This window comes from Zeugodacus cucurbitae, chromosome 6 (assembly GCF_028554725.1).
Source record: "Zeugodacus cucurbitae isolate PBARC_wt_2022May chromosome 6, idZeuCucr1.2, whole genome shotgun sequence".
NCBI lineage: Eukaryota > Metazoa > Arthropoda > Insecta > Diptera > Tephritidae > Zeugodacus > Zeugodacus cucurbitae.
The window spans coordinates 60279218-60301514 of NC_071671.1; the positions used below are offsets into that span (position 1 = coordinate 60279218).

Here is a 22297-nt window from a genome sequence, read left to right on the forward strand (position 1 = left end):
TTAGCAAAAAATTTTACATACCTAAGCTTATATGAGGGGTGTAATTTCTAGCGTCAGGTATTTGCGTTTTGTTTTATTTTCAGTCGTTCACATACAGACGCATCAGTTATAGACTATAGAATGCAGAGTTTAGAATTCCTTAGATTATCCGCAGGAAATGCAGAAAACTGAGGAAGAATGATCAGGAAACAAAAATGATTTCGTCGTTGCTCATTCTAACTTTGTTATCTTTAAATTAATCCTACTAAATTTTGATCAATTTGTGCCCCTCTCTAAAAATGCTTGACAGACTTCCCTGTCAATAGAAAATTTCGACCCAATCTGTTAACGCATACTAAATTTTTGTGAGGACGGACTTACTTTTGATAACGCTGAGCAATTTCTATATGTATTTATCGAAGCATATCAGTAAACTCCAACGAGGTCTTCAATTTTAGCTCTCTAAGATACAATGTTTTTAGAAATTATTCAAATTACAACAAAACTGTTACTCTTTTCTACTCTTTATTTGAAACTATTAGCTCGAAAACAATTTAACATACATATAAAGAAACTAATTAATTTTCTAAAACAACAACATTACACTAATTCACTTTTTGTTTGATCTGTTCACCGCTGATTCGACGCAAGATCCAGCGTACCAACAAAACAAGAACTCCAAACGCAACTGCAACCGCAGCAAACACCAAAGCGATCACATCCAACAAATAGAATTGATACCACTTCAAGTCGAGACCAGCAGCGCGTAAGTGCCGCGCGCCCTTGTGACGTATGACATAATCGATCCAGTAGAGCGCCGTCTCACGTGCGCCCAATGGACGATCGTGGAAAATGTTTGAGAAGCGTTTGATATTGTCACGATATGTACGGTTGTAGATCAATTCTTGTAGGCCATTCTTTAATTGTTCGCTTGTGAGCGTATGGAAGTCCAACATGATGGCGTAACCATAGGCCTCGGCTTTCCTCAAATTTAGGTGCTGCGTGGAAGAGAGTATGCAACCCGTTAGTTTGAATATTTTTTAAGACTTCAGTTTAATCGGATTTACCTGATCGCAGTAGAAGGGCATGCCGAGAATGGGTACTGCATGGTAGATAGCCTCCTGTGTACCGAAGAGACCGCCGTGCGCAATGAAAACACGTACATTAGGGTGTGCCAGTATATCGTTTTGTGGCATCCACTTCTTTACCATAACATTCGAAGGTAAATTCGCAATGCTATCGTTTTCAAACTTCCACAACACACGCTGATTCAGCTGACCGAATACTTTGAGGAAGATTTGTAATTTCTCCAGCGGCATATCTTTACTCTGCACTTGACTGCCCAAACTGAAATAAATGGCGCCATGTTCGGCATCATCGAGGAACTGCTGTATGTCTGCGGGCAATTGTTTCGGTGGATAGATGTGCATACCACCAACATTGATCATGCTATCGATCGTAGGACCCGCTGACGATAACGGTGTATAGTTGTTGATCAATACAGCCGAGAGATTCTTATTCATTTCGGAGATACTGGGGAAGTTGACTGCAAGCAGAAGAAGATTTAGTCAAAATTATTATATCTAGTCTTAGTTATATTCTTACTTGGCAAGTGTCCGAAGTATTTCTGCACCAGCACATCCATTTTCGGAAAATAAGAAAACTCACGTTCCAAATCCGTGCGCAATGAGTAGTACGAGTTCTGTACGCGCTCTATAAAGTTCATATGTTCTGTTAATGGGAGAAAGCCATGCGGTACGTATGACCAGGGCGTTACAATGCCGAACATTTGACTCATAAACTGTTGTTGTGCAAATGTTGCTGAGCTTACAACGGGTATATTGTAGACATGCGCTAAGGCCAAGAATGCATCTTGATAGAACTGTTCGACCAACAATAGATCATAAACACCGTGTGTTTGCTTTGCGTTGATTATAGCTTGTATCTTCGGTTGCTTTAGCGCATGCTCTGTGGTTGAGAGTCCCAGAAGTTCACACATTTTTATGAATACGGATATATCATTGCCCATATCGTAAATCGATTTGCCTCCGAATGTGCTGTGTACTGAAAAAAAGTAAAGTCATATTAATATTTACTAATATCATATGATATTTACTTACTCTCCGCCCAAAAATCGTAAACCGGTTCAATAAGTATCTCCGTGTAGTTGCTGCCCAACTTTTGTGGCTCCAGTGTGAATGCCGTTATCATGGTGATCTGATGAAAAGGAATTAAAAAATATAAATTAATTTTTAACGTGATTCAAATTGTATATATTATTTTTAATACAAATGTTACCTCATGTCCGTGCTTTATCAGCTCGTTAATCAACACACGATGCATCATATAGTGACTCTTGCCCGGAAACGCGTAGACCGCAAGTATTTTGGCGCCATCAGTTGCGGGCGCTTGTGCCGCAAGCACTGCTAATGCCAACAGACCGAACAGAATTTTCGAGTGCTAGATTGAGTTTTAAATAATATATATTAAAAGTAGTCTATATACAATATCTTATACACGCAAATTCCTTTTTTATAATGCAGGAAAGAGATAATTTCTGTTCCTGTTTTCTTACTCCCATAATAGATTTTGAAACAGAAACAGAAACAAACCTTTTTGAGTGACTTAACTGTTCTAACACCTTAAAGCCCATTTCATTATATATACATATCTTCCTAAAGTTTCTACGAATATTACGTTTATCAATCCCTCACTCTTCAATACACACCCTTTAATGCCTTTGATATTTTGATTTAGATATTATTAGCAATTTGCATGCTCTCATTCAGTTTGTAGGTCATGCGCGTGGCAGTTTATCTATGATAGGCTGAGACCTCTTGATATCACTCGTTTAAAACAAAGTATGTCTCTTAGTCGAGTTATGTTAAATGCTTTGAAAGCTCTTAAGATCCCTTCAAGTAGCAAGCAAACATGCGCACAATTTAATAAAACTAAAATTGTTATCAGAAATATTTCTACTCGTTGTCTAACTCGTAAGAGCGACGGGTAGCATTTTTGAATGGACTAATCAAAGAAAGCTAAGTGCATATCAAAAATAAGTTATGTTATCATTTACAAACGCTAAATAATTGAACCAAAAACGTAACTAATTACTCAATTAGTTCCAAATTCACTATAAATCAATTAAAAAATATTCGTATTTCACAATTGCACTGCAGTCATTATCTCCAGGATGGTTGATAACAAAGTAGGTTGCCCAAAAATTCAAAATTAAATTTCCATGTGTCTGCCAGAGACAGAGTGTTAGTAATCAGTAGACATGCTAGCAACGTTTCAAATTATTTTTAGCAATTTCAATAACTAACAAATATACAACTGAATCAATATATATTCGCTATAAGCAAGTGGTATTAATTATCATAAATCAGATAAGATCAGATAAGACTCTTCAAAAATTACTTTGCAATCCTCAAGGGCGGCATTAGTGAGCAGAAATATTATCAACAAGAAGTTGTTAGGTGGCATTAAGTCTAAAGTAGTTGGAAAAAAGATAGTCAAGGATTCAAATTGCATTCATAACTAAATTGATTTATGAGTGAGAATTAGTACAAACCGCATCTGATTATTAAGTAATCTCTAACAATATCTACCGAAGAGCGCCGAAAGTGTTGTTATTTCTTCTCAGACCGAAAACTTGCATGAGTACCATGTCTGGGAAAATTTATCTATCCTACCTTTTGCGTATCTTCGGTCAATTAAATGTTTGACCTTGACGCAAGTGTCAACTTAATTTGATCACGCATTGCAAACATGCCTTGAGGTGATTAGAAGAGTGAGGCATTAGACGGTAAAATGTATTGAAGAGCACTGTTAATTTGGCTTAAGTGTTTTTTAGATTTTCGTTCAATATAAACTCAATGCTGGTTTATTATAATAATTGCACTATTTTTAAACTAATTAACTGCACCATTTATTAACTGACACTCATTTAATAATATATTGCATACAATTAGCAAGATAACTCTTAATTAAACAACTTAATCAATTTTATAGACACAATTCTTAATATTATTTATTACACCTATCATTTTTCTATAAAAACACAGATTTTTTGCACACGCTGTTTACCATTTTAAGCTTTCACGATATCCTTCATACAAATTCTTTTCATCTAAATTGTAATTCAACTTTCTTCCACGATTTACTATTTCTTGATCTTGGCACTAGGTCTTGGTCAAGCACAGGGCCTCGGCACACTAACAGAGCATACTTGGTACTGAATTGATAACACCTCGTTTATGAGCGCTCAACTTAGAAGCTAATTAATTAATTTCTAACATTGTTATTGATAAACTACAACGGATTTGAATGTCTATACTTATAGTGCTGTCGGCTAGTAAATGTCGTCACTTATCTCTGAATAAATATAATTGCCAGATTACGTTTTAATAATAGCCACTGCTTTGGCCATTACAACTAGAAATATATTCACTTCTTAGAAATATGTTATTTAGGTGATTGCTTCGATGTTTATAGAAATTATGGCTAACTAGAAGAAGTAATATGGGAAAGAACAAGAAATCGGTAACTTGTCTGCTTAATATTAGAGTTATTATTTATTATATATTATTATTAAATGAAAAGAAGAGAAATAAATTTCTTGTAAAAGGGAAATCAAGTTCAATATTTTATATTATTTTTGTAGTTTCAATCTGAAAACTTATATCATTTTATTTTTCACTCTGTCAAAGCTAAATCTCTATTTCAATATTAATTTAACGGAAACAATTTCTTACAGGGTCTCAAAACTGACCAATCTCAATATCTGCGATTTTCATAACAGCTGTTTTCACTTCGCATTCTTGAGATAACTCAAACGCTCACAGCGCTTTGATTGTGTGACAAACCATGAGCAACTTGCAATATAATCTTCTATGATATCAGTAATGATACATAATATATAATTGGCATTCGCAGCTGTTATTGCGAAAGCAAGGAAATGAAAATCTCAGAGAGAGCGCAAAATAATGAAATTCTCTCTGATTGATGTACTTTTCTATATTTTAATTAAAAAGAACGCACACATTGGGATTTTTTTTGAAAACAATCAATGAATGGAACTTAAGAATATTGTATTTGAAAGTAATATACCATTATCACTGGAGCATTTGTAGAAAAAATATTACTATAAATACTACAATTCTGCTGATTGATCAAAGCAGTAAACCAGAAAGGTCAGATCAGAACTCTTGTCAGACAATTAACAGATTTAAAATTTGAAATTAAAGTTGGAGGGACAGGATGAGTAACACCTATTTGTATATTTTCGTAGTTGAAGCAGCCAGCTAAGTTAACTACCATACTAGTTTTACATAAATGCAGAATACAAATTCCGAAATATGACAAAAATAGATTTTTAATAATTTCTTATGTATTTTATTTTAAGCTATCAGCAAGAAATGAGTATTACATACATACATTTGAAGGCACTAATTACATATAATCCTCTTCTACAACAGCATACCAAATATATTAATTCACTTTTTGTTTGATCTGTTCACCGCTGATTCGTCGCAAGATCCAGCGTACCAACAAAAAAGGAACTCCAAACGCAACATCAACGGCGGCTACCGCCAAAGCGATCACATCCAGCAAATAGAACTGATACCACTTCAAGTCGAGACCAGCAGCGCGTAAGTGCCGCGCGCCTTTGTGACGTATGACATAATCGATCCAGTAGAGCGCCGTCTCACGTGCGCCCAATGGCCGATCGTGAAAAATGTTTGAGAAGCGTTTGATATTGTCACGATATGTGCAGTTTTGGAGCAATTCCTGTAGACCATTCTTTAATTGTTCGCCTGTGAGTGTATGGAAGTCCAACATGATGGCGTAACCATAGGCCTCGGCTTACCTCAAATTTAGGTGCTGTGTGGAAGAGAGTGGAAAACCCGTTACTTTCAGTTTCATTATTTCCTTTTTAGTTTGTACATTGATCTAAATTAACTGATCGCAATAGAAGGGCATACCGATCATAGGCATGGCATGGTAAATAGCTTCTTGTGAGACCGCCGTGCGCTATAAAAGAAAGCACATTAGGGTGCGCCAATATATCCCTTTGTATCAGCCACTTTTTCACCATAACATTCGATGGTAAATTCGCAATGCTATCGTTTTCGAACTTCCACAAGATACGCTGCTTTAACTGACCGAATACTTTGAGAAAGATTTTTAACTTCTCCAGCGGCATATCTTTACTCTGCACTTGAGTGCCTAAACTGAAATAAATGGCGCCATGTTCGGCACCATCGAGGAACTGCTGTATGTCTGCGGGCAATTGTTTCGGTGGGTAAATGTGCATACCGTCAACGTTGATCATGCCGCCGTTCGTGGACCCGCTGACAATAATGGTGTGTAGTTGTTGATCAATATTGCTGAGAGATTTTTGTTCATATCAGAAATGCTTGGAAATTTACCACAAGAAGAATTCTTCTATAGTACGTATGTATATTTTTCAGTAAAGATTATATATGTGTTATTTGGAGTTTCAGTTATCAACTTACTTGGCAAGTGTCCGAAGTATTTCTGCACCAGCACATCCATTTTCGGATAATACGAAAACTCGCGGTCCAAATCCGTGCGCAATGTGGTGTAGGCATTCATTGATAGAACTGTTCGACCAACAATAGATCATAAACACCCTGTGTTTGCTTTGCGTTAATTATGGCTGATATCTTCGGTTGCTTTAGCGTATGCTCTGTGGTGGAGAGTCCCAATACTTCATACATTTTTAAGAATATGTATAATTCATTTCGAATATCGTAGATCGATTTGCCACCGATTTTGGTATGTACTGCAATAAAAGTAAGATTATAGTTTTGAGAATAAATATACTTTTAATATATATTAATATCATATAATATTCATTTACTTTCTGGCCAAAAATCGTACACCGGTTCAATGAGTATCTCCGTGTAATTTTTGCCTAACTTTTGTGGCTCCAGTGTGAATGCCGTTATCATGGTGATCTGATGAATAGGAATTAAAAAGTTAAATGTGATTCGAATTGTATATATTATTTTTAATACAAATGTTACCTCATGTTCGTGCTTTATCAGCTCGTTAATCAGCACACGATGCATTATATAGTGACTCTTGCCCGGAAACGCGTAGACCGCAAGTATTTTGGCGCCATCGTTTGCGGGCGCTTGTGCGGCAAGCACTGCTCATCCTCCCACGGATGTATAGTTAAATAATTTATTTTTTAATTAAAGTAATTTTCAATAAATGTTTAATTTTTTTTTATAAAATTGATCTCAGCATTGAAAAAGTATAAAAAAAAAATAAAATAATGTTTAAAAAATATTTATTGCAGTTCAATATATTATGAACTCAAACAAAGTTATTTAACTTGAATATTTTGTACCATTCAGTCTATTTATTTATTCTATGCAAATTTATTTAAAATTACTCTCCTGTAAACAATTCTTCCTGTTTTTTACTGCACACAGGATATTTATGATGAAAAAAACCAAGACTTTTTGCAACCTCTGTTTACCATTTTCCAGCTTTGACGATCTAGTATTGTGTATTCTTTGTTGAAATTCTTTTCTCAATGTTTCTTCGGCGAATATTGGCCCACCGCACGCTAACAGAACACGCTTGTTACTGAAATGATAGCACCTAGTTAATTCGCGCTCAACTTATAAGGTAATTAATTGATTTGGAATATTTTTTATTGATAAAATACAGTTTAGTTATATGCCTATAGTTGTAGTACTTTCTATGAGGAAGTTTCGTCGCTTATCTCCCAGTAGGATTGCCAAACTACATTTTAATAATAGCCACTGATTTGATCTTTTCAATCCTAGGAGAAATATATAAGTATAGTCAGAACTTCATCTTTGTGAAAAAAACCGAAATCAATAACTTAACTACGTGAAAAATTTGGCAATGAAGTGATCATAAAGTGAAATTACCTTCTGGTCTGAAATTCAGACTTTAAAAGTGAAATTAAGTTCATTATTATTATAAAAAAAATACTTTTTTCTGGTTTTAATCTAAAAATTTTTTAACATATTCTTTCACTCCGCGAAAGCTAGAGCTCTATATTATTATTCTAAACGATTTCTTACAGGATCTCAAAACTGACCAATCTCAATATCTGTGATTTCACTTCGTATTCCCAATAAGAACAGTGTTTATATAGCCATTTACGAATGACCAGATATTTTTCTATAGATATTGTATTATCTTTTTTAGTGAAAACGAGGAAATGAAATTCTCAGCGAGAGTGTAAAATATTCAAATTATCTATAAAAAAAAATTGGAAAAATATATTATTAAATTTAAATGAGTGACAATATCCTTATATCGATTTGAAAACCATTTACCGTTAATAATGGTACAATTTTAGAATAAATTCAGAATAACATAACTCCAGTTACCACAATTCTATGCTTGATGTTACAATTACCAAAAAAGGTCAAATCTACCGTAAATTGCTTGCGAATACTACTCTGCAGTGCACTCTTATGTTTAGAATACCATTAGTTGTGATAATGAAACATTTGAGATATGGATGTAGAAGTAGGTGTCACATGCCGATGATGCTGACCCAAATGTATGAAATTGTGAAATTGATTAAATTAGAATTAGCTTTATTATCAATTAGCTTGGACACAGAGCTCTTTCTTTTTATATTTTTTGCATGTTATTGTTATGATTTTGTTACATAGATTGTACAGAAGAAAATATAAGTAAATGTGATCAACCATGTGACAATGACATTGCGTTGGTTATTTTTGGCACAGATGGCGATTACGGCATGGAAAAATTAGCAATTGATTAAGTTAATCGGATGTTAGAAGCGCCAATGAAGTGCACTTGAGTTAATATTTATTTAATATATACTTTATATGCTATAGTAAAATGGTAATGTATTTGATTTTTTTTAATAGTTTAAAATTTATAAGCACACAAAACAACTTTAGATTAGTTGCGGTTCGTTTACGGTTATATATGGTATATAAAGTTAGGGGACGTAATATCTATATCTATCATCAAAATGGTTCGAGTTCAATCAGCATTATTGTGCCTTAGTTTTCATCGAAATAGCTAGACTGGCAGTAAGTTGTGATTCAAATTAGTTTCTTGTGAAAGTTCTTCGCCCGATTCGGGTCACTGAAACCGTTCCCTTTTTCCAAAATCACTAGTTTGACATATTTTTTCCTTTTCTGGATATTTCATGATCGTATTATATTGGTTGGCAAATATCCCCCTTCCGCCTTTTTGTCTCGTGAATTTCGCGGCTATGTATAAAGTACTACAGAGCTCGTTTCTGGCAATACTATACATCTTTGAAAGGTCTTAACATAACCTACAAAACGCTTTGCACGATTAGTTTAGATATTTTTATAGACGTGTACACATGGAGTTCACTAACGCCGAAATTCGCGCCACTTCAAAGTTTTCCTTCGTTAAAGCCAAATCCGCTAGAGAGACGTTCCGTGAGATTAATGGTGTTTTGGTGGATGGTACTCTATCACTACGAACTGCGGAGGAATGGTTTCCACGATTCAGAGCGAAAACAACATCATGTATAAGCCAGCCGCCGGAAGTCCTGTGACGACGAATACCGATCAAATCATGGAAAACATCGAGTTAGACCGGCATGTGGCATCTCGTGACATCGCCCAGGAGATAGGAGTTAGTCACTAAACCATTTTAAACCACCTGCAGAAGGCTGGATACACAAAAAAGCTTGATATTTGGGTGCCGTATGATTTGACGAAAAAAAATCTTCTGGTCCGAATCAATACCAGCGGTATGCTGCTGAAACGGAACGAACTCGACCCATTTTTGAAGCGGATGATGACTGGCGATGAAAAATGGTTCTTATAAGACAATATCAAGCGACAACGATCGTGGTTGAAGGTCGGTGAATCGTCCCAAACAGTGGCCATGCCGGGATTGACGGTCAGGAAAGTTTTGCTGTGTTTTTGGTGGTATTGGAAGCGTCAAGAATTGGACAATAGGAAGGGTGGTGTGTTCCACCAGGACAACGCTAGACCACACACTTCGTTGATGACTCGCCAGAAGCTACGGGTACTCGGATGGGAGATTTTATCCATCCACCATATAGCCCGGACATAGCGCCAAATGATTACCACCTGTTCCTGTCCATGGCGAACGCCCTTGGTGGTGTAAAGTTGAGCTCAAAAGAGACTTGTGAAAAGTGGCTGTCCGAGTTCTTCACAAATAAGGCGGGGGGCTTCTACGAGGGGTATTATGAAGTTGCCGTCTAGATGGAAACAGATTATCGAACGAAACGGCGCATATTTGAACTGAATCCGATCACTGTAACACTTTTCATTAAGCATTGAATAAAGAGCAAAATATTTGCCAACCTAATAATATATTATATAATGGAGGCGCTCTAGGACCATGGATATATTTCAGATCATTGGTACAGTGTACAAAAATGGTTTTAGGAAGAATCTGTTTTTATTTTGGGAAAGTTAGTGTTATTTTTTAGTCTTTATAATTCTTATAGAATTATATGGAGATTCTATAAAACTAAATATTGTTGAATATAAGCTTATATACTCACTTATTACTGTATTCCACCCAATGTATTCATATACACACCATTTCTTCGTGTTACGTGACTTTATTCAAATTTCATTTTAGATTTTGTTGTTGTTGTTGTTGGTTTGTTATTTGCCTTATACTATTTTGTCCGCATTTTACTTATATGTGTTGGGTGAAAAACAAACATTTATAATAAATTTTCAGCGTATTGTTGCTTTAATTTTCAAACATTTATACTATTTACTATATATTATATACACGCGTGTTGCTGAGTTGTAAGTAAGCTTTTAAGCATCTAGGTAGTTACAGTAGATAGGAATATTCAAAGTCTTTAGATATTAATTTTACAAGTTCTTGAGATTTATGCTAATGTGTATCGTATACATTTATATACAAATGTTGCTCATTAAACATAGCCTAATGTTGCGCAACATTGTTGATAAGCGAAATATGTTGCAATGGCAACAAGTTGTACGGCATTTGGAGTATTTTTGGAAGTGAGCTGAACTCAATTTATGTTAAAAAAAAGTAAAATTAATAAAACAGGAAGTAAACATTTTCTGCAGTAAAAAATCCCTTCTGCACATACAGTGCGCTTACGATTTTTTTCTCACTATGTTAATATTGAATTAGTATGAAGAAAACAACCGACTTTTATCCTTTCGACTTTACCTTTACCATTTATTCTGATTGATTTTTATTACAACAAAAATGAATTTGTGGATTTTATTGATCACATCAAAATATATTCTTTAGCATACTTTTAGGGGCATTTCGTATGGTATGGCGATGGTTCTAGTATGGATAATTGTCTGAAACACGTCAATGTTTCGAAAACAATTCTCGTATACTTCTTTTTTTAAAGACAAAAGAAAGAAGTGAGTGGAAGGCAAATCTGAAGTTCGAAGTGTGCAGTCGAACGCTTCTTCTTATCGAATATGTAGAGCATTTTTGTTGCGAAAAATTCTAAATTCGATATCAATTTTCGTCGACTATTTCATTTTTTTTTGTAAAATGTGGACCAATGATAACTTTACTTAAATCATTGTTTCGGTGTGAAGCGATTTATACAGAATTTGAGTTTCCATAATATACGTCAGGTAACTTAATGATATACCGATATAAATTATGGGTGGTATTATTAAAAAAAATCAAATTGAACGAACATTTTTATGGAAAGAACCTGGATTGTGACAGTCAAACTATTGCGCCTAAATGTAGGCAACTGTATGATTTTTTGTTATTTTATTTTTAAGTCAGCAACTTTACTTTTTAAATAAAATGCAATGCACAAGGGAAATCTCCCTCCTATAATTTTTTGTTAAGAAAATCACCTGAAAATTACTTCTATGAAATTAGGAAATTCGAAAAATACCTACGAGTATACTTTACTTGCTGAAGCTTGTGGTATTTAGTAAATAAATAGTGATTGTGTGTGCTTTTATTTATTACATAATAGTTTTTTATTGTAAGCTTTAACATTTTATTATTTAGAAGTAGCTTATTGAATAGCATTAGTCAAATATATGTATATGAATTTGTTGTGTTTTATTTATGCTTTTGTTTTTGCTTTAATTTTATTTTATGTGCTTATGCATACATAGTATAACATATCATGTATATACAAATTTATATATATATTTATATATATATATATATCCAGTATGTATGTTTGCATATACCCTATATACATAGTACTTATTGTAGAAAACCTTCGAAAACGCTTAAATATCAATGTTGCACATTCTATGGACACTTTCAGGCGACAGCAAACAAAATGCTGTCATAAATTTTAATAAGAAACATAGCTTATGATAAATGCATAAAATTAGACAAAGTTAATATATATAGGTAATATATAGGTAACCTAACCCAACCTATCAAATAATAAGTAATCGTATTAAAATAGTTTTTAAGCTACTGTCGAGCATTAAGCGGCATGGCTTCCATTATTTCGATTGTTGCATACCACACCAGTGCGTATTAATGTTTGTAGTCTTCTAACTTCAATCTCCGTTATGTCTTGCCAAGTATTACAAGTATTTGGAAATGTAGTGTTTTTGTATCAGACGACCCGATTTCTTTTTACATATATAAAATCGTATTAACTGCTAATCATTGAAGTTGGATGTCTGCGGCGGAACTCTGGGATAGAGCTGCAATTGAGAGAGAGGGGAAGAGAGAGAGAAGAAGAGAGAAATAATTAATATATATTAAAAATTAAAATGTCTTTTATGAACATTTGGAACATGAACATGATGGATCTCGGAACATAGAGCTTTTGAAAAGAAATATATGATAAGATATTTTTTCTTGCGATATTATATTTCTCATATTATTAATATAAAATAAATTCTACTTACCCCCAACAGATTTCTGGGCACATAACCTTCTTCATCGCTCGCATTCTTGGCCCACCACCACTCACTCTCCGCATCGTCGCCTTTACGCAAGATAATGAGACGATCGTTGACTTGGAATGTTAGTTCGTCGCTATTTTGAGCATCATACGAGAATACCGCATACACTTCGCCATTATGAAGTATACCGAGTTTCTCTTGAATACCTATAAGAGAGAGATAGAGATTTTATAGAATAATGTTACGTGAAGAACGGGACTCATATGAGTGAAATCAGTGTTACTTACTGTATAAATACTCAGAGCAACCATCGAAACCCTCCTCATCTTCTTCGCATTTCTCCGCCGGCGTTTCATGATCCGAGAGCGTTGAAGCGAATAAACAAGCGCCATTTTCGACCAAGAATTTCACCATAGATAAGTTATTGCAGCTAGCGGCGCAATGTAATGGTGTCCAGCCATCGGAATCCTGTGCGTTGACATCGCAGCCAAATTCCACGAGAAATCTACAGAAGAAGAAACAAATAAATAAGCAAAGAAGTCTTCACACTTTTTGTGTTGTTTGAACTCACTTGACTATGTCGAAGTGACCGGCGCAGATGGCATTGTGCAGCGCGGTGATGCCTTCATCGTTGGCGGCACTGGGATTCGCCACTTGCATGGCGGTCTTCTTCACGAGTTCCAACTCACCCTCGAGACTGGCGTCCAGTAGTAAAGCGAGCGGATCGAAGCTCACACGGCGCGCCAATTTCGGTTTACCATTGCCGGTGATCGCTGATGAAAGTGAAGAAGAAGTGGGTGCGCTGCCAGTGGAGATGGCGCGCCGCTTCTGACCATTTCCATCGCTGTTGGTTTCAATGCCATCGCAGTGGTGCTCAATCTTATCCAGCTCATCGAGGCTGGAGCTCGTTTGAGAGTTGCTATTTGGCGAGTGTTGAGACTGTGACGCTGGCGCATTGGTTGTTGGCGGCACTTGTGGTGGCGAATACTGCGGCAGCTGTTCCGGCGATGAGGAGGCCGATGATGTGACGCTGCCAGAGCCAGTTGAGCGATTAACATTGTTGTTGTTGTTGCCATTATCCTGCGCTTCTTTGCGTTGACCGCCATCCGCGGGATAAAGGAGCGATGCTGCGGCTGGCATATCCATTTTACGCGCGGTTTGCAGCGGCGGTTTGGGCACATTACTGCTCAGTTTGAGACGCGGTTGTTCGCACATGGGTTGTTTCCTTATGGTTAGTGGTTTCGCCTTGATCGGTAGATTATCATTTATATTGAGCGTTTGCAAGCCCTGCGTGGCTTGCTGCAATTCATTTGACGCGGCTGCTGCTATGGACGCGGCGTGTACCGCGGGCTTTTTCAGCATCGATGGTGTTGTTGTTGCTTGTGTGTTTGCAGCGGCGCCGGTGTTGTGTTCACTCACGTGCTCTGTGGGCGACATTTTGCTTGGTTTCGGCGGCAGCGCGGGCCGATCTGGGTAAACGGCATTCGCAGTCGCCACCGCTGACGCTGTTATTGGAGCAGTCGAAGTGGCTGTCACAACATTGGGCGCCACACGATTCACCTTAGGACTGATAGGTACCATCTTCGGTATGGAGCTTGTCACTGATGTGGGCGCCACGCTGCTAATTGGCTTACGCGGCGGTATTGCCAAACCGCTAGATGAGTGCGCCTGCAGCGGTTTCGGTTTTTGTGTGTGTGCGCCATCGGCGCTTGTCGTGTTCGTTGTTGTTGTAGAAGTTGATGCGCACGTGTGCGCCACAGCTGTGGCAAGCGACTTATTGGCAGCGCCCAATGGCATGCTATGAACAGTCAGCTGTTGCTGTTGTTGACTGTGTTTCTCGGTAAGCGCTTCACTCGCCGCTCCCTCACATCGTCGCTCCAAATCAGTGCGCGCATCCCTCGAGGCAGCGGTGGCGCTGTTCAGTTTGCTAATCAAAACGGTCGCTGAGGTGGAGGAACTGATGCTTTTCGGTATTTTGCTGCCGGTGGTTGTGGTGGCAGTGTTGGTAGTTGCCATATTTCCACTTGTCGTGGCGTTCGCTGCCGCCTCAGCAGCGCGTGCAGCTGCTTCCGCCGCTTTGGCTGCCTCGGCTGCTTTTTGCAGGTCTCGCTTCTTCGGTCCCACCTCAGCGTAGATGTGCATCGACGTGTCTACTTCGACAGGTTTCGTTGGTTCCATAGCTTTGGCAGCAGCCAAGGACGCTGTCAGCATTTTCTTTGCCAACTTTGATTCATCGCTCTCGCCGCTGAAAAACGTTTGTGCGTTGGCGGCATTTGTGCCACTGTGCGGCGTGCCGCCCTGTGGACTATGAGTAGCGGCAGTTATATTGTGCTTCATGTGTGTCAAATCCTGTATCAGTTGATTTTGCTGATTCGTATTAGCCGTGGCGGCCGCGTGCTTCAGTATGTTACCTGCACCCAAGTAAGCGCCACCAGGTTTGTGCGGCGTGTGTATGTATGGCTCCACCGCGGCGACATTGCCGCGCGGTATGTTGCGATTCTGCTCGCGATTGATGATATTCGGGAATTTCGAGCCGCCTTGCTGTTGTTGCGCTGTGGTTAGCAGATTATTTGCCTGCTTCTGCAACAGTTGCTGCTTGAGCGCCGCTACACCGCTCGGCTTGTGATGATGGCCGCTCTGTGGTTGATTGTAGGCAACATTGGTGTGTGGTTTGGTGTAGGCCTGCGTCGGCGATGGATGTGACTGTTGCTGTGACGCGGCGGTTTGTTGATGCATTTGATGTTGTTGCTGATGCTGTTGTTGTTGGTGCAAATCATGCATTTGATTCTGATTCTGCGCATTGTTCTGTATATTGGCGGCCTTCTTGCGCTGCAAGCGCGTCTGCAGTTCGTAGATGCGCTGGTCGACGGAGCGTAGTTCAGCCTGTCGCTGTTGCAGCGCCTCGCGTTGCAGGTGCAGGCGCGCATCCTGCTGCAGCGACAACTGATTGCGGTACTGAAAGTGAATTTATAATTTAGTTTTATAGATTTTGTTCTGTGATTGTCGCTTGCTTTGCTACTCACCACCAACTCGCGTCGCAGCTTTTCGAGTTCTCGTGATGCTTGTGGTGGCAGCGGTTGCGCGTTGCCATTATTATTGCCTGTTGATAGTAGGTTGATGGGGCAGCGACGATCGCGTCGTAAATCCTCGAGTTGTCGTGTGAGCGCTTCCACTTTTGCCACTGCTAAACTAAGCTCTTTCTCCTTCTCGCTAAAGAGCGCACGAATCGAGTCCAGATCGTTGCCTGAGGATAGGAAAGAGTAGAAAATGTTAATGTAATTGTCAAAAATATTACAGAATTACAAAAAGATTAAGAAAGATCGTTGTAAAAATATTTTAATTTTTTTTTTTAATAAAAGAGTATACATTTTTTGCAATTAACATTTTTGGAAAAAATGGAAAAACGCTTGTAAATAATCCTCTTTGGGCCAAATATCTCATAAAATAATATGGATTTGGTTGTCGAGTTTGGTAGCAAGAACTTCTTTTGAGCCGTCAGCTGGTGTATTCATACTAGCAATATGAAAAGAGACCTTAATGCGTATTCTTGCTGACTCGACCCTTGAACCGTATTCTTTGTTGTTGGAATTCACTGGAGGCTTTGTAAACCGGCATTATTATAGTGTCAATAGACTTGGCTGAGTATTGGGATTTTTTTTTCGATGGAATAATTATTTATAAATAAAAAAGTGACTTTCTCGTTTGTCTTAATTTCGAAATTGGTCAAAATTTTACTAAAAATTTAAAAATATACATAGACATAATCCACATGTGGTCTCATTTGAATGGTTTATAATTTTTTTGTTGAGCTTCTAACTAGAGCGCAACTAAAATTGAATTTCACTGGAAGCTTCGTAAATCAGCATTAACTACGTAGCAATGCGCTCGGGCCAATTTTTTCCAAGAACTGATGATTCATATATAAAAATGTGGATTAATACTTTTTCGAACTTGTCTTCGAAATTCGAAATAAAGTTGCTCGATTTTCGAAATTGGTATAATTGTATTGAAAAAGGACTGATGATTCATATATACAAATGTGAATTAATAGTTTTTCGAACTTATCTTCGAAAATCGAAATAAAGTTCCTCGAATTTCGAAATGGGTATAATTGTACTGAAAAAGTGCATAATATGGGCATAATCCAGTTTTGCTCTTATTTTAATAAAGTATAAAATGTTTTATTTTTTAAGCTCATATTACCATTGGACCATGTTGGATGTTCGAAAAAAAAAATCAAAAATTTATTTTTCCAAAAAGTACTATCCTGAGTTGAATGGATATTTGACTAAAGCGGTTAAAACCGGTAATTGGAATTCTCATATTTTTTTTAATTTTTTCAATTAAAGTAATTATATTTTGGGTCACTCTGTACTTACAAATATCAAATCAACATTATTAAATATTTTTATAATAACGCAAACTTTGCAAATAAACGGTCTAAACTTTCATCATGTTAATTAAATGTTTATCGTGAATGGATTTTTAAAATCTAACGGTAAATACAGTGTGTGTGTGTGTGTGTTTATAGCCAAATAGGTCAGTGAAACACTGCAACTTTTCAGAATATCATTTAGTTTCATAAAAACAAAATCAACACATAGATACAGATATAATATATATATTCACCTAGATATATATACCTAGATATAATATGGGTATATCGTATACCCTTGCAATTACAACTTAATGGCACGTATAATTTAATACTTTCAATTTCAACGCTTTCAAGTCACGAACCACAAAATCTAATCACTTTTCACATGCTCCAACAACAACAAAAACAACAACAACTGAAAAAACTCGGCATATTTACATGCGAAAACACGCAGATTTGCATATGTGTGAGTTATCTAGCGCTAGCTGTGGGCACTAGAGCTTAGACCCTGGCGCCTACACTTTGTACACACACTTTATAGCCACACTTTCAGATGTGTGTGTTTGAGTGTATGCCTCGAGTATTATTAATACTACAATATATTAGAAAAGTTTTAACCGTTATTCACTTTGAGCGTCGAACACTCGTCAACCGCCATTAACATTTTAATTAGTTAACAGCTTTAAAGGTATTACGAGTCGGCGCGGAGGGGGTATGCCCGTAGTAGGGATGAATGCTGCCCAATTTGTGGCCGAGGCGAAACACCATAATCCACTAGCAACTGAAACCCTCCGCTTCGTGCCACTAATAGCCAGCTGGATGTATGGCGGCACGGCCGGGTGCCAGCTGTACGGGCAGGACTATCATTGGCAGGATAAAGCTCTACTTAAAATATGTACTCGCATATTCATGCAAATGTCTTTCACTAATTTCGCTCAAAGTGAACACGAACACACACTTACATACTTATACATATTTAACTATATATATATATGTATTTTTTTGCTAAGGCAAGCGAAAAGCAGCTTCGAGAGCTTGTGAGCTGGCGAGCTTTGTCGCTGCAGAGCTGTAAATGCCGTGCCGGCTATAATCCGCTTAGCAGGGATTTCGTGTACCTAAGGATCTCGTTGCTTACCGGTGATGAGGCTGCTGGCGAGGTTGACGTGTCAGGGCACATGCCACATGCCACACACGGGACATTACATACATACACTCGCCATACTCTGTTGCATGCAAACACGACGGTCGATGTGGCATGAGAAAATGTAAAATTTGACGAGTGGCGTGTTGTTGAGCGCCGACTGCCGACTGCCGAGTTGTGAGTGTGATTGCGTGTGTTTAGTAATAAGGCAGGCGCGAGGTTAAAGTTGAAATCTGAGTGTGTGTTTGAGTGGCAGGAAACAGCGCGCCACACTAACAAATCCAATTAGAGTCGAAGAACATGTTGTAAGTAGAACAATGCTTAAGAGTCAGCCAGTCTAATCCTGTGTAGCAATAATAAAAAAAATTGTGCCAAAGAAGCGTGTAACCATGGAGGTTGGGGGAGAGGATGAGGTGGTAGAAGTGGATTGTTTAAGATGCAAAGTAAAAATAAAAGGAGTAAGGAAGTGTAATTTCGGTTGGAAAAGAATTAAGAAGCTTCAACGCTGCATGTACCTCAATTAAACTCAGTGTCTAATCCATTCAAGAGTTATATAATTTTCAACAAAATATTGGTTTTAATGTAAACAATCTATATCCGGTTAAGAGCCGAACAGAACTTCTCAATTTTTTATGATTGTACAACAATAAGAGCAATGGACCTCATGGCTGTAAAATTGATTCATGAAATTGAAATCCTTCGAAATTGACTCATGAGTGACATGATTGTTATTACTGTTTCCTAGACAGTCGGAACTATATAAACGGATTAGATTCAATTCTGGGGAATCACTGAAGAGATTCTAAATTTAGTCAAAGTGGTTTTTCGAATAAATCATCGTTTACATTGTTATCGTTATTAAGGGGGTCATTTCATGTGATGAGCTCAATTTTTTTAACCATAAATTGCTTTCTTAACATGTAGAGAATACGATAGTTAAGTGATTTTAAAAATCGAAGTCGTTTCGAAGACATAGCAGTTAGAAGAAGGAGCTCTTCGAAGCGCTGAGTCGGCTGCTGGAGACTTTGAACGCTTTTCTTTTCAAAATTGTGTTTTTCAAACTTTCAACCAGCGTATCTCAAAAAAAGGCTTGAAATTTGGGTGCACTAAATACATGTAAAAGCACGAAAACACACCTATTACCACAACTATACGGCAAAATCGACTTTTTTGTGGGTATTAGACAAAACTATATTTTCCAGTAGATTGAGTCATATGTAAAAAAATTGTATTCATCGATTTTCGAAATTGGCCTCAAAAATCGAAATATTTGGAAGTTCGAAAAAAGGACTTAAAAAAACTTATTATTAATTACAGGACATGGCTACTATTGAATATAGATAAAATCTAAATATTCTTCATAATTCAATGGTATATACCACTTTTTCATCAAGCTTATTTGACGTTATAGGTAGGTAGGTAGGAGTGCTGCCCTGTTTTAGTTCGGGCTCAATTAGCACTATCTGTGCCATTTTGATGCACTAGTCGTTGACCTTTTATTTTATTTTTTTTTTTTATTTGCTGTCTTCTTTAAGCTTCTCGTTGAAACCACTTTGTGGTTTCGATGAAGCTACTTATATCCATTATGCTTTTTGTAGACATCCATTCGAGGTTTGATGCTTGATGGATTCCCAGTGTTCTGTGACGGATCTGCGATAGGGCTGGGCATTCACAGAGGAAGTGGAAAATTGTTTCTTTATTCCCTGTTAGTTCGCAGCTTCGGCATATGTTATTGTAGGGCATACCCATTTTCGACGCATGTTCTCCAAATGGCCAAAGCCCTGTAATGGTAGCAGTTAGTCTGAAAATATTGTTTCTTGACTTATTGACGTTATAAGGAGTACACTATTTTTTGATGTATTATTTGTTTTTATTTTTTTCGATGATCAAACATTGAGCCTTCACCCCCCTCAAGGGTCCTTGATACAAAATTTTGTGAAATATATTGTCCAATTTTATATCCATCTTTTGGAACAATATAAGCCTTATTCGAAAAAATCTAAAAATATCTATATGCTCCATAAAAGGTTAAAATTTTCCAGAAAACTTGAATAATTCTATTCTTAGAAGAAATTAGTGTCATCAAACAAAAAAAAGTTAGAAATGTATTCTTCCTCTCGCAAAAATTTCACCACGGGTACAAAAATAATTAAATTCAAAACAATGAAATGGCTGCGGATAAAATTTTCATAACTTTGCAACAACATGCAAATTACGAATAACTCACATTGCTTAATATTTATATGCGCGCTCCATTTCGCCAAAGCACCGCCAGGCAACCAAAAACTGACCGAAGCACTTCACTGCTTGTCCGTCCGAATTTGCCCAAAAGCTGTTTAACGGAGATTTTCGTAGAGACTGTGACTGGCATGACGGCTCGTTGACGCTTTTTAGCCGCTGGTGTTCAACGAAAATTGCTGGCTGCTCACAGCGGCGGCATATGGTAGCATGCCACACACACACACCCACACTTAAACTTAAACTATAGTTTCATGTTGGTATTGTAGTTGTCAGGGTGAAGTGGGCGAGCGTGTGTGGCGCGCACTTAACACACAAATGCCAGCCAACAAAAAGAGGCAGCGTAAAACAAAACAAAGCTACTTACAGCATGTAAATATGTTTTTTACAGCGCAAAATAGCAGCTATTACACACACATGCGTGCGCTTATAACTGTAATTTCATATTTCATACATTTCATACACACATACACTATATAAATGGTTGGCTTTGGCTTTGCCTTTTTTTGCCTGCTTTAGTACTTACTCAGCGTAACATTGTAAGTCTTCTGTAAGTCTACTTGACCTCGCAGCGCTCTCAGTCGCCGCAATTTGGATTCCTGCGCCTCGACGCGCTCCCGCAGCCGGCGCAACCGTTCACCTTCAGCGCTGGCAACAGCATTCCGCACCTCCTGCGATTTGAGGAAACGCAAACGCTGCTCCTTGGTGGCCAACAGCTGGTGTTGTGAGTCGATTTGCTGTTGTTGTCGCAATGCCATCGCCCGTAATTCGGCTGATGTCAGCCTGCCAGGCACCTGAATGCGCACCAGCACAACAACAAATGAACATAGGTGGAGTGAGGCGAGGTGGGGTTTGGGTTGTTAATTTCATCAGCAGCGGCACAGGTATGAGGTGGCATGGGGTGGCGTTGACGAAGCGCGAATGCGTGAATTCAATTTGAATTTTATTGATGTTGATAGTGCGATAGTAATGGTGGCATCGTTGGTGGTGGTAAAGTTGACGTTGATGTTGATGTTGTTAAGCCCAGATTGTTGGTTGCACATACGCACATCAGTGTGTGTGTGTGTGTTTGTTGTTGTAGGTACGAATCATATTCCATCCATAAAGCCAGCGATGCGTTGAGGTAATGAAAAGAGAAAAGAGAAGAGAAGAAAACAAAATCTGATGAGTATATGTATGTATGTGGTAAAATCAAGTCAGTCAGCCTGCCGTCTGACACACAATAAGCTGTAATAATAAGCATAAACAGCGGCGAATAAGCTGCAAGTTAATCAATCACAAGCAATATATCATAAAAGTAATAAACAGCGAACTCAAATGAAGGGCAATAAAAGTTTCTCCGGTTTGGTTTGATGCGCGCACAAAGTGCTGACAACTGGGACAGGTTAACTTAAGTGCGTTGTGAAATTATGCTTAGGAAGACAGTGCGTACAGTATGTGGACAAAATATTGGGAACGTACGAAAATATAACATAAATAGAAAATTGTAATAAAAGTTATGTTTATCAGGCAGGTTCTGAAATCCGAGAGAAAGTGTAAATTAAAAAAATTTGGAAATTGAAAAGTAAAATCGATATTCAGTACTCCAAATATCGGATTGAAAGTGCATTTGCTTAAATTTCACTCGGAAGTGAATTACGGAACCTGTCT

The 22297-nt window shown here is 37.6% G+C and overlaps 3 protein-coding genes across 9 annotated transcripts in view; all 3 read right to left on the bottom strand.

Moving 5' to 3' along the window:
- Positions 1-487: 487 nt before the first annotated feature.
- LOC105218581 (UDP-glucosyltransferase 2) lies at positions 488-4239 on the bottom strand. Its single transcript, XM_011194268.3, has 6 exons — positions 4069-4239; positions 2278-2439; positions 2100-2196; positions 1585-2043; positions 1047-1525; positions 488-977 (listed from the first exon to the last, which is right to left on the bottom strand). Exons 1-6 carry the CDS (start codon positions 4069-4071, stop codon positions 585-587), a joined length of 1593 nt encoding a protein of 530 aa, XP_011192570.2. The 5' UTR covers positions 4072-4239; the 3' UTR covers positions 488-584.
- A 1114-nt stretch (positions 4240-5353) lies between these two features.
- LOC105218599 (UDP-glycosyltransferase UGT5) lies at positions 5354-7498 on the bottom strand. Its single transcript, XM_054233500.1, is given in 9 exon segments — positions 5354-5862; positions 5941-6001; positions 6003-6327; positions 6330-6413; positions 6501-6599; positions 6602-6790; positions 6869-6965; positions 7035-7159; positions 7486-7498. Coding segments are annotated over 9 exon segments (1383 nt in total). The 3' UTR covers positions 5354-5472.
- Positions 7499-11967: 4469 nt separating this feature from the next.
- Positions 11968-22297, bottom strand: part of LOC105218576 (apoptosis-stimulating of p53 protein 2) — a 224699-nt gene continuing 214369 nt past the window's right edge. For 6 of the 7 annotated variants that reach the window (XM_054233753.1, XM_054233758.1, XM_054233752.1 and 3 more), the window contains 6 exons: positions 21174-21441; positions 15914-16134; positions 13462-15845; positions 13178-13395; positions 12894-13096; positions 11969-12686 (listed from right to left, as the gene is read on the bottom strand). In XM_054233753.1, coding sequence (XP_054089728.1) covers positions 12642-12686; positions 12894-13096; positions 13178-13395; positions 13462-15845; positions 15914-16134; positions 21174-21441 — 3339 coding nt within the window. In that variant the 3' untranslated portion in view covers positions 11969-12641. Of the gene's footprint in view, positions 12687-12893; positions 13097-13177; positions 13396-13461; positions 15846-15913; positions 16135-21173; positions 21442-22297 lie in introns of all 7 variants that reach the window. The other variant, XM_054233751.1, reaches the window with a different exon arrangement.